The sequence below is a fragment of the Eupeodes corollae genome, chromosome 3, assembly GCF_945859685.1.
Source record: "Eupeodes corollae chromosome 3, idEupCoro1.1, whole genome shotgun sequence".
NCBI classification, from domain to species: domain Eukaryota; kingdom Metazoa; phylum Arthropoda; class Insecta; order Diptera; family Syrphidae; genus Eupeodes; species Eupeodes corollae.
Genome location: NC_079149.1, coordinates 109,598,441 through 109,611,690, shown reverse-complemented (window position 1 = coordinate 109,611,690; position 13,250 = coordinate 109,598,441). Strand labels below are relative to the sequence as shown.

Here is a 13,250-nt window from a genome sequence, read left to right as displayed (position 1 = left end):
AAACGCGAACTACCCGGGAATGCTCTAGGAAGCGACTTGATGTAGTGAAAACTTTTATTTTTCTTTCCTCTAAATTGTACCAAAAACATGTCCGCGTTGAGAAGGGAAAGGGCCATATGCATTCTCACCATATGTGCGTGTATAGTGAGCCGTATAAGACATCAGGACCCTTCTATATATGTATGTTGTGTATGATACGGAAGTATAGATAACGGACTTTAGAATGTTCTTATCAACTCAATTTCATTCGTTTGGCAATTCAAATAATGGCCGAGAAGAAATGGATTTCTTTTTCTCTTTTTTTTTTGTATTTCTAATGAAATGAGAAGAATAAGTAGAACTCTGGTTTGGGTATTAGAATTTGATTTTGAAATTGAAATTGAAATGAGGGTGTGGCTAGGAAGATGGATAAGCTTTATTTTGAATGAATTTTCTTCCTCGTACTTTGTTGGGTGGATCATAGTTGTTTTTAAATTTTGTTTTCTTTCTTAAACAAAATAAGAGCCATGTTTTTTTTAGAATCGTTTCAGCTCAGAAAACAGTCTTCAACTTCAAGTAATGGTGTTGTCCATAGTTTAGTTTAAGAAATAATGTTAATTAAATTACCTAACACACTGTTCCAAAAATTAGTTTTTTTTTGGAAGCACAAACAAATCAATACTTATTCTCATTTTTTTTAAATTTTTTTATCACATCAGGTTTTTGAAATATGTCCCTTTAAAAATGCTATAAACAACCTGAAACGGTGTTTTTAAAGCTAACTTAAAACTCAAAATATCTCTTAACAATAAATTGTATATGATGATTTTGCAAAGCAGAAATATCTATCCTTTCAATGGATGATCCAGGAGGATGGTTGTCATGATCATTTTCTGGGAGATAATTTTTGTTTGTATATTTGTAGCAATTCCGTTCAATTAAAAACTAATCGTATTGAGTTAATGGATATGACTCCCATTATATTTTGAATTATTTGTTTCTTTTTTGTATATGAAAACAACATTTGTATTTCACTTCCTAAATTTTGTTGCGAAAACTCAAAAGAACCACTTTCTACTGAGGATTATACCAAGAACATAATTTGAATCGTAAATTCAGCCTTATTAAAAAAACTTAGCACAAATTCATTAAATCTTGACCAATCGACGGGGAGGTCATATGAACCATAAAGCTTATACAATTAAGTTATATAAGTAAAGATTTCATCTCAAGATTTTTTAGTAATTTAACGACATTTACCAAAAAGTGGTTTGCTGTCAAAAACAACAAGAATTTTTGTAACTTTAAATTATTTTCAGGTTTTTAAGAAGAAGCCTTGAATAAGAGATCGCAAATTTTATATTAAGTTGTCTTTAAATTCTTGAAACCAGCCTTCAATTCCATCTTATTTTTTGATGCACATAATATATAGTGAACATACCGCAAGTATTACATTCGAAAAAAAGTTCGAATCAAACATGGCATTACGGTGGTAGAAAAGTCGATTTTATCCGTCTGGCCTGGCCCCTACAGCCTAAACCATTGTGACGATTGAAATTAAGTTTTTCAGCCGATTAGTTGGCGTTTTTTTAAATTTTTTTTAACAATTTTTTTAGTTTAAAACGGAAAATTTGAAAACTTTCTATAATTTTTTTTATTAATTCAGCTTCATTCTACAAGAAACAGAGGGGTACCCCTCATAACACCGTTATTTTGTTTTAAAATTTTCTCGAGACTAATTAACCGATTTTAATAATATACTCTTTCAGTGCCGGCTCTTGTCGATGAGCAAATTTTCAAATTGATGATTATTAAAAATACCATTATTTTTTTTCAAAACTTGATAACTCAGAAAGGGGTGAACATTTTTTAACGAAATTTAATTATAAAATTTTTATTTTTAAGTACTAAATAACTGCATACCAAAAATATTTTAAAGACAAAATTTAAAAACTTTATATATATCAATTGATTTAAAAAAAAAAAAAACACTCTATTGATTTTCGAAAAAAACTTAATTTGCAGGTTCATTTTTAGATCTTAAAACATAGGAACAATTTTAAACAGACTTTTTTTTGAGGAAGTAGCAAGTTTTAGCGATACATTATACTTCTTTCAAAATTGATTTTCTGTTGAATAAAGCTTTGAAGATCTCAAAAAATTAAATAAATCTAATTTTTGAAGTGAATTTGCCTTAGATGTTCTACAACTGAGATTTAAACACTAATTTCAAGAACATAAATGTCCCAAAAACAGCAAAAGTGGCACTTTTGTTAAACTAATGGCTAATTAGAAAGCACAATGCTCGTATAATACCTATTAATATAAAAGCTTTGAATCTCTTGAGAACTGAATTGAAAAGATATTCTGAAAAGTGTAATTTGTGACTGCCACACAAAAGTGTCTTCCCAACTTATTTGCATATGTTTCTTAAATTCAAGATCAAGATCAACCCTTGTATGCTTTAGATACAATTTAAATAATTTTAGTATTTTACTAAGTTTCTGGAAATTCTTATTAATCTTTACTTGACTCTTTATAAAGTTTTGGGCAAACCATGAATTTAATACTTTCATACTTTTAAAAAATGCGTTTTGGAGTAATTTTCGTGCTGGTTTTAGATCCAAACTTTAATTTTAACCATGTACATGTTCAAATTTTAAAAATACCCCTTTCCAACATTTCTTAAATTTCACAATTGTTTAGACAACACATTCGTTACAAGAACAATACTTAGATACTATCAAACAGTTTTAGCTTTTTCTGTTGAAAACTGTTTTAGAATAAATGGCTAAGCGTTTTCTTCACTTTTTCATAAAACAGGTGCAACTCAACAACTTAAGGATATTATTCGAACACTTAATGAAAAGTTTAAATATTTCTACTGAATATTGACGAAATAGATTAAAGATTTAGAAAACCTTCACGGAATTTATTGAACAAAATAATTTTGAATTTGAATTCGAATTAAGGCCATCAAAACCCACTGGAAAAGTGCAATTTTATTGCCAGTAAGAGTAAATGGTGGTCGAATGATATTTGTGACGGTGTCAATTATTTAATGCCATTATTGTTACGTTTTATGCACTTTAGAAGAAGGAAATGGTCGCAGTTGATTTATCAATTAGTTCTAGATTACAAATTAAAATCAAATTTTTTCGTAAAATATTTTAAAAACAATTTGCAGACTCAATGGAATAAAGATTTGGCTTTTAAACTAAAAATAAATCAATTCATTGTTCTCAATGGAAAGCTTAAAAACAACACTAAAACTGAGGTTAATTTAGCAGAGGAAAAGAGTGGTGATATATTTTAAACACATAATTAATGCATTATGAACTAAACCGTGAGATAAACAAACGAGCCAATAAATACCCGCGTTCCTTAAAAACTTTCTAGTCACTTTTTGACTGTGATCCAACCAAATATAAATCAGTCTTTTTAAACCGATGCATGTTTGAAAACTGCCCTCCACAAAGAAACTTTATTTTACAGCTAGCTATAATGCAAACAAAAAAGATTAGACAAAAGTTGATTCGTGAATTAAGGAAAAATTAATTGAAATAAATTGAGCAGAATCCGAGCATTTATTAAGCATGCTCTGAACATCCTCTGGACAAAGTATGATGTTCAGATTCTGACCGCTGAGAATTATTTTTGAAATACAACTGAACACTTAAGGGCCTTCCACATGAGAGCAAACAACGAATTGACACAAAAACACATTTAAATTAAAAGAAACCAATTGACACTTATGTTAAAATAGTAAAATTTGCATTATGTTTTCTAAAACAAGACAATTTTGTAAAAACTGTTTGGTAGTAACGAATTGCAGTGTGGTTGCTACGAACTGTCAAACTCTAATCGCGTTTTACATACCATCCACAATGGAACGAATAAATATTTCGCGCTCAACTTAACCTCAAATTTATACCACTCTTGTTTTGTTTGTTGAAAAGGGTAATTATAAATTGACAATTCGTCCTTGTCTGCGAATAGAAATAAAGATCATGTGAAAGAAAACTCAAAATATACGAACATCTACAGTTCGTAGCTCATGTGCATGATACTTTATCTGTCACTATTTGACATTTGCCAATTTAAGTAGTATTCACATGAGCGCGACCAACGAACGACGAATGAATTACAAAATGTGACTTTATATGCGTTTGAAAACGTATTTCCACACAAATTTTTAACAAAACGATAACAATATAGTTTCTATTTGATTTATGATGCCTGCTTTTACTTTTAAATATCATAGGTATATCAATAAATTTAATAAAACAAATTTATTCGTCGCGAAAAAAATGGTAGTTGATACGAACTGTCAAACTTTATTCGCGTTCCACATTATCCACACTCGCAACGAATAAAAAAATCGCTCGTATTTAACCTAAAAAAATCATTTTTGTTTTGGTTTCGTTGGTCAAAGTGAAACTTCATTCGCGACGAATTAAAAATTCTCATGTGAAAGAAATGTCAAAATCCACGAATATTCATTCATTCGTTGGTCGTTGGTCGTGCTCATGTGAATAATGCTTTACTTGTCATTGTCTTCTACAGAAACAAAGAAATTGATTCTAAAATTACATTAAAATGGAAAAACTACGGTATTTAAACAAAAGTCAAAAACTAACACAAATTTTAAGCTTTCAATGCTTAGAAGTATCTAAAAAAAGGAACACAGTGCTTGACAGTTAAGACTTTGCTCTAAACTAGTGTTTTGTATATTAAACGCTACTCTTTTAAAAAATCATCGAATATCAAACGTCTAAGAATAAAAGCTATAGTTTTCGAGAATTTTCCAATTAAAAGTTTATAAAAGTTTATCCCCTAAAGTTTCATAGCAGTATTTTTGTATTGTAGAAATAACTAAACTGAATGTAAGACGCTCTAACATGGTGCGAGTAAACATTAACTGGACATGGAAAAAATGGCAATGTTTACATACTTAGAATAAAATGTCAAAGTTAAAGAATAAAGCAATTTAAAATGTTCATTAGTTTGGAGCATCTGTCAAAAAAATGGAATTGTTAGTTTTTTTGCCAGTTGTCACTTCTGCGTCACTTTGGCAGCCATTCCATATTTTTACCACTTTCAACTTAGACAGCATGTGTATTCCCTTAAGTCATGTTTAATGTGAGAGAATAAAGAACAAACATCTTGAACAAATTTCTAAGTTCACTATAACTATCTCACATGAGCTAAAAATTATGGCACATTTTAAACCAATTTTTATAGCATTTATATCATGTAAAAATGTTATAAAAATATAAAAATAAGTTGAAACTTCAAAAAAAAATCACATTTAAAGACTTTTATTAATAACCTACAAACAGTTATGTAATTGAGAACAAGCAATCTTGTATTTTAAAAAAATAGAAACAATTTTTTTTCAAATTTCACCGCAACTAGAATTGGTTTAGTAATGTAAATGACATTATCGCATGTCCCGAACTAGAGTGATTTGCATTAAGTTACTTCTGTGAATTTCGAAAGTACATTCACACGAGTATTGTTAGTCAATTACGAGAGGTTTAAGCTCAATCAAGTAATATTTAAAATTTTAATAAACTTAAACGTGTACCACCATAATTTCTAATGTGGATTGTCAGCTTTGCTTATCTAGACATTTAAAACAAAATTAAAATTATATTTCTCTAAGTAATTGCTCGAAAAAAAATATATGTATTTATGTATTTCTCTTAAGAAACTGTCAGATCTGTCAGTAAAAAATTGACTCAAATGTCTAAAAGCTTATAAACTTATAATTTGTGTGTAAATATCTGCTGAAACGTCACTGTCAGACAACATTTAAAATTGTGAAGATATGAAAATTGCTGACAACGTCTTCATTGTCATTTATAATCGGGCCTGTAAAATAATCCGACGAAAAAATGGATTTAAATGAAATGGAGTTCCAGAATTGACATTTAATTCCAACTTCAGTTTATTCATCTGTTTCAGTTATTAATGCAACTATCTATATGCCGACGTAAAATCGAATTAGATTTGACAATGAAGTTATAAGACTTAGGGGCCAGTTATATCTATCATTGAAATCGATCCGGAAAAATGTTTCAATCGATATTTGACGGTGTTTCCCTTTCATTAGGAATGAATGAAGTGTAATCACGCGTTTATTTTTCTCTAAAAATATTTTTTTCTATTTTCAGACGGAAAATCATTTTCCTGAACAGCTGATACTTTTATGTTCAAAAGTGAAACGAATCGTTCCACTGATTTGAGTTCCAATTGCACACAATTCCAATGACAGATTTCTGTCAGTAAAAGTTTTTCGGTGGATTTCAATCAAGCCATTTTTTTAATGACCAAAAACCAACTATAGCTATAACTGGTGCCTTAGGGGCGTTCTTTAAGCATATAAACAACCATATTCGTGCAGCGGAAGGATAAAACTAATTATCTGTCAAACTAAACATGAGCTGAGTGTTACCATTCACGAAATAAGCACTAGTTGAAAAAAAGGTTAGATGGTGGCCCCTATATTTTTGGGTGGATTTCAATCAGGACACTTGGTTAGTGACAGACATTTTTAACGATTGCTAAAAACGACTTGTCAAAAAGAATCCAATGATTGAATTAATGACAAAAACAATTGCCAATAACTGCCTCCTTAAAGCCTTCTACGAGCGGGAGCGATATACGACCAAAATTGCGTTGCGAAAATAGTTGGTCCTATTCATTTACATAAGGCATCCACTGGAAAAATGGGACAGTGAAACGAGGCATTAAAACGCGCTCTGTTTGCGAGGACGTGAAATCAATTTTTTTTTTTTCGAGAACGTATAGGATTTCGATTTTCGAATGTCGCTGATTGTACAAAAAATTTTTTAAATTTTCACAAATAAAAACTTAAATTCCACATTTGTTATGACACATCACTATTTGATCCACAATTCAGTGGTTCACGTATAAACTACAATCATCTGCACTGTGATGTTTGTCTTTGCTATTTAACTTTCGTTAAAAATGTTTGTTTTCAATTTTTTGCGTGACATCTGTCATTAGTGTCAAACTAAAATTGCACGTGTGTGCAGTTGATTTCTTTTCTTCAATTGTTTGTTTTCATTTCGTATTCTCTTCCAAATCCTGCCTTTAATTGATAAAAATAAAATATGGTAAGTTGTATTTTATAATATATTTTATTATTAAACTTTTTATAAAACTAATATCCTCTGTTTCAGGGTAAACAAAAGAAAACAAAGAAGATCCAAAAGCAGCGCACCGCTCAGCTGACTCGTCTCATGAAACCCACCGACAGTCGAATCAAAGAAGAACTTCGTAAAAAACGCAAAGTCGCCATAGATCCCTTGAAATTGAAAATAAACGAAGCTCCTCAAGCCAGTTCAGCTCTCTTCTTCCAATACAACACTCAACTAGGACCTCCCTATCACATCATTCTCGATACGAATTTCATCAATTTCAGTATAAAAAATAAGTTAGACATAATTCAAGGTATGATGGATTGTTTGTATGCCAAGTGTATACCCTACATATCGGACTGTGTGAGGGCTGAATTGGAGAAACTCGGTGCTAAATATAAACTTGCTTTGAGGATAATTTCTGATCCAAGATTTGAGAGAATGCCATGTCTGCACAAGGGTTCGTATGCTGATGATTGCATTGTGAATCGAGTTACCCAGCACAAGTGTTATATTGTTGCAACAAATGACAAGGATCTGAAGAACCGCGTCCGAAAGATTCCCGGTGTTCCTATTATGTATGTGGCCGCTCACAAGTACACTATTGAGAGAATGCCAGAAGCTTATGGCATCAAGACATAATTTTAAGGGATTTTTGTTTTAGGATTGAAATGTTAGTAAACAAATTAGTTTGTATATTTTTTTTATATATACACAAACAAATATAATAAAATGTGCTTATTTTTTAATTTAGTTTTGTTTTTATCTTGAAGTGGACTAGAATAGAATCTTATTATTAAGCCGTAAAAAACAGTCTCTATCTATTTTAGAACGAAGTTTTTATTTTTCGTAGGGATCCTACGAGGGGCTTCCGTACACATATCAGTTTTTTTTAATTATCCAAGATACAGAGGAACCTATGTACGAAAAAAATGTCTTGGTAAGGATATGAATGTGAAGGAGCATGTCAATTTTTAAAAATAAATGTATCCTAAGAGCCTTAAAGCGAAGCCTTTTCCTAAACAGTAAACAGTAGTTGGGCTAAGTTTAAAAAAAAACTAATTGAGACATTTCTCGACGTTTCAAGACAATTGAAAACAAAGATTTATAAAGAGATGTATGCAGTTTGTACTTTCATCGTCCATATCTCAAGAACCAGTTTTATACACAAAAATTGAGTGCGTAGCTTTTTTACTAAAGCAAAAAGTATAAATTTTGGTTGACCCAAAATATCTCACGATCACGAACCAATAACGCAAGCGACTTCAGTTAAACATTATTTTATAAAATGTAAGTGTGACGTGATGCCAAAATAACAACCTCCAAAATAATTGTATGTAACGGAAAATAACGTTTTTTTACATCTATTAAAATTTTGAGAAAAAGGGAAGTAACGGATTGTTTACAAACATTATTAATAGTTGGTAATAATTGATTTTCAAAAATCTTGGATAAAATTAAAGATATTAGGCAGGGACTTGAAAGTAAGACAAGTTTCTAGCATCTAGCTGCCAAAAAATTACCTTCCAATTAAGACACAACTTTAATGGAAAGTTAGTCAAGAAAAATCTCCTTAACTTTAAAGTCAAGTCTAATTCTATCAAAATGACAGTTGATCATGTTTTTTCATTCACCTGAAAGCTTAACTTTATTACTCTATGATTTATTTATTTTCTGCACAGCTTAATTTAATGTTTTGTGTAATGTACGTTCAAAGAATGAAGTTGACTGCAAATGAAGTTCCTTATGTTGCCTGAACCTGCCCAATTCCACTTATGTCAAAATGACAGCTAATCCTAGTTTTTATTTTCAACTGATGGCTGAACTTTATTAACCTGTGATTTACTTATTTTCTACACAATTCTATTTGATGTTTTATTTAAAAGCGTTCTTTGTCAAATTGGAACAGGAATAACTAATATTTCCTTAAAATACAAAATTCAAGTTGAGATGGAATTGTAGCTTGCCTGAGAGGTGTTTTGTAGACAATTAAGTTCTTGGTAGTTCTTGCCCGGTCAACTGAAGGTAGAGCTTGATGAAGTAAAGTTTCGCGTTCAAAGTTTATGGCACTTGCAAAACTAACTACATAGTTGTCTTGGTCTAAATTTACATTCATAGAACCTGCTCAATGGGCAGTTTCAGACAACATAAGGGACTTCATTTGCAGTCAACTTCATTCTTTGAACGTACATTTTGACCAAGACAACTAGTTAGTTGTTTAAGTGTCATAACCTTTACTTCAAGTTCATAGTACAAAAACTACGAACAAAATTATTGTCTACAGAACACTCCTCAAGCAAGCTACAAATCCATCACGATCTGTACTTTGTATTGTAAAGAAATATTACTTATTTCTTTTCCAAACAAGGAAGCTTTTTACAGAAAGCATTAAATGAAGGTGTACGGAAAATAAAGAAATCAAAGAGTAAAAAAGTTCAGCTTTCAGTTGAATTAAAAAACATCTTCAATGGTCATTGTGACATAAGTTCACTTGACTTGATAGTTATGGAGATTTTTCTTGACTAACTTTCCATTAAACCATTAAAGTGGCCTTAATTGGAAGGTAATTTTTTGGCAGCTGGCCAATCAGATACAAGAAACTTAAATCTACAAAAAAAAATTAATTTTTCTAAGGTTTTTGATGGCTTTAGTTCCAATCCGATTTCAAAATCAAAATATCAAGTGATAATTCGAAAAAAAAAAAACTTTTTGAAGCTAAGATAATTCATGAAGCCAATTTTTTTTCAATAAAATTCGAGATGATTTTTCAAATCTGCAATAACTATCTATAATATTCCGTTTTAACATTTTTAGTACCGTAAACCGCGGTTACTTTGGTTCATTGTTTTAGACCTTTTTCATAAAATGTCTTCAAAATTATAAAAAATACTATTCTATCTATTTTTTGTATATCCCTACTATAGGTATACAAGATAGTAAATAATTCAAATATGGTATGATAAATACTTGAATAGAAATTCAAAGATTTATTTTTTTGTCATAAAGTGGGCAAAGTTGCTCAAAAAATGGGATTTGAAACATTTGAATAAAGTTCTTTTATTTGAATAACTATAGAAAAAATTTAAAAAAAAAGCAAAACAAAACACTTAAAGAGGCAAAGAAAGGGTATTTATTAAAAAATACATACTAGGGAAATAAACAAAAATATATTTAATTATGTTAGCATTGGACTACCAATGTTTTTAAAGTTCTCAGGTAGCAATTCTTATTCAGTTGTCTCTCAGAAGGGCTTTAAAGGAACTAAACGATCACTTAATTTCAGCTGAAACGAGTGGAGCCCATCGAAAACTTTCAACATTATTGACTTTAATGTTTCCAGGAAGTTTGGAATCCGCGTCGCCGTTTATTACAAAATTTATCCGCTTAACCGTTTTTAGCTTTTTTTTGGCGGATTCACAGGCGAAAGAGTGTTCATTATTATTCACTGTTTGATTACGTGGATTCTTTCTTGATTGTAATTATATAAAAATGTGAGTTAGCTTTATTTTAATTTTCTTATAATTTATTCACAGTCCACAATAAAATATAAAATTTCAAATAAATCACCGCAAATTTCACAAATTCAATCAAAATAAAGCAAATCTTGTTTGGAAAGCTGTCAAATCACTGGAATAAAGGAAGAAAAAAATAAGCCAAAAGTGTCAAATCGCTGGAATATAGGAAGAACTATTTTCGCTTCGTCGAAGCTCATAATCAGGAGCCTGTTTTTCCATTGAAAACGGCAATAAACTTCTTCAAGACTTCCTCTGTAATGGGCCCTTTTTTTTAATTTTCTTCAATGTCTTTCAAAACCGGCAGCACTTCGCCAATTGATGTTCCTTGATAAGAATATTGTTAGCTTTACTTATAAGTACATGATAAACACTCTAAACTATAACTAGCTGCGCTTGCACAACATCATCTTCTAGAGAGCTGAAGATTTGTTTGATCCAAGCAAAATAGTCCGCATAATATGCTGAAGGCTCTAACCAACTACCCCAGAAATACAATTTAAATTTAATTTTCAAACAAACTTACAGGCTGAAGTGACAGTGGAAATCAGGTTCTATATCCTTTAAACTAGGCATCCGAGATGGACTCTTCAGGAATACTTTTTTTCAAGTTCGACACGAAGGCGTCAATTTTTGAGTAGTGACTGCGCATTTTTCACAAACACTGTTTACACTGTGAGCGACGCAAGTTACGTGAACCATTTTCGAGTACAACCCTAGCAAAGTTTTGCCTCTCTTCTTCATATACGGTGCAGCGTATATTACGAACAACAAAACCATTTCACTCTTAAGGTCATAAGGACACAACAATCGCATCAAATCGTCAAAAAGCCTGGCAATTGTTGTTGAGTTTACACTCTCCAGAACTTCGGACGTTAACAGGCACCCTCATCCAATTGCTCCCAAAGGCGATTGACTTTATACAACGGTATGTCACATTTTAACAACATTTTCGATATATCCGCGTAAAAGATGTGCTTATCGTTTGAGTTTTTGATGTTTTCTTCAAAGCCATCTTCAAGCACATTTTCATCAGATGAAAAATAATCTGGTCCATACTTCAATACAAATTTGTTTAACTTAGTTTCGTCTTTGCAAGCCGTTTTAGGCATTTTTTCACTGTAATCGTCCACTTATTTGAATTAAAAACACCCCAGGTATACAAAACTGACTACTTAAAGAGAGCCACTTCGAACTAATGAGGTCTATTGTTTGTATGGTCAGGTCATTCATTTCTCCGAACAGTTTAGAACGTTCTAAAATCTAAATGTTAATGCAGGTATGGATTTTACGCTGCGAGGAAGAAACACCAAGAATTTTTGCACTGATACATTTTCCATAATTTTTGTGTTTGCTTGTATCACAATGGGCCATTAAACTGGCCTAAGTGTGTCCGTTTCCATCTTGGACAGCCACTATAACCTAACCTATGCTTGATGAAACTGTACAAGCTTTTAAGTGCTCTTGCCATATTCAAAATAAAAGTTGCTCTTTTCATTTTATTATCACTGTCAGCACACATTTTATACCATACAAAGCTATTTATCCTGCCATATCTAAAATCCTTTGGAAAATGGCCATAGGCTAACGACGAGTTTTACGGCTGCAAAAATATATTGAACACTTCTTGTCGACTTCGTCAACTCCTCCTTTAGTGTTATTATAATCTGCAATCATTGTTAGTTTTCCTACATCAGTATCAATACCTTTATTGTGGTGGGAAGAAGAGATCAGGGAGACAGCTTTATTTTTGTCTATACATACGATAGTCCTTTGTTAATCCATTTAGAGAACTCTCCAATTCTCAATTTTTATTTGGCAAGAAGCATGGTGGTATCTCAGCTTTGTTCAACAGCATTTCATCAATACAAAGGTATGCTCCAGGAGTGTATTGGGACTGGCTATTCGAAATAAATCTATTGAACATACCTGATATTGGTCTATCATCTTTGAGTCGTTCCTTTCTAGTGGTGGAATCATCAAATCGGAGGCAATTGATCAAACAAGAAAATCGCCATTTGGACATAACACACCGGAAAACTTCTTGGCCAGTTCCATCGGTGGCAAATACCAAACGAAGATCAGCATCATTACACTTGAATACTGACGAATAGTACAATTGACAAATAAATGCTTTCATTTTGGTGACATTTGTGTCCCTCAGTTCTACTTTAGTTGTTTGTTTGAACCGCGTCCGGGAGCTATTTAGCTTTTGGTTCGTTATCAAAGCTTGGATCAAAGTTCAAAATAGCCGTCAAAACTAGGAGTATGCAAGCGGCCAGGTAATCGTATTATGTTGTGATTTGAAGTTCGAGATGTTGTGCCTATTCCACGTAAATCCTTTCTTACCTTTATACAACTTTGACATTTCTTGATGCACATTAATGTGTGACGGGTACTTCAGGTGTCGCTTCTTCATTTTCTGGTTCCTCTAGATCATCTGAAACTTCATGGACTTCCAGGAATTCGGTTTCTGCTTGAAAATTTGGGTCATCATCTTCATCGTCGAAATCGATAAAATCATGCTCGCTTTCGTCGTCTAACCACTGTTCCATAAGCAGGTCGTGACTTGCAACGTTTCTAGTCGATG

The 13,250-nt window shown here is 31.7% G+C and overlaps 1 protein-coding gene across 1 annotated transcript; it reads left to right on the top strand.

The window, feature by feature from the left end:
- Positions 1–6,971: 6,971 nt before the first annotated feature.
- On the top strand, positions 6,972–7,901 carry LOC129950178 (rRNA-processing protein FCF1 homolog). The gene is made up of 2 exons (XM_056062022.1): positions 6,972–7,124; positions 7,191–7,901. Exons 1-2 carry the CDS (start codon positions 7,122–7,124, stop codon positions 7,788–7,790), a joined length of 603 nt encoding a protein of 200 aa, XP_055917997.1. The 5' UTR covers positions 6,972–7,121; the 3' UTR covers positions 7,791–7,901.
- The last annotated feature ends 5,349 nt before the right edge of the window (positions 7,902–13,250 follow it).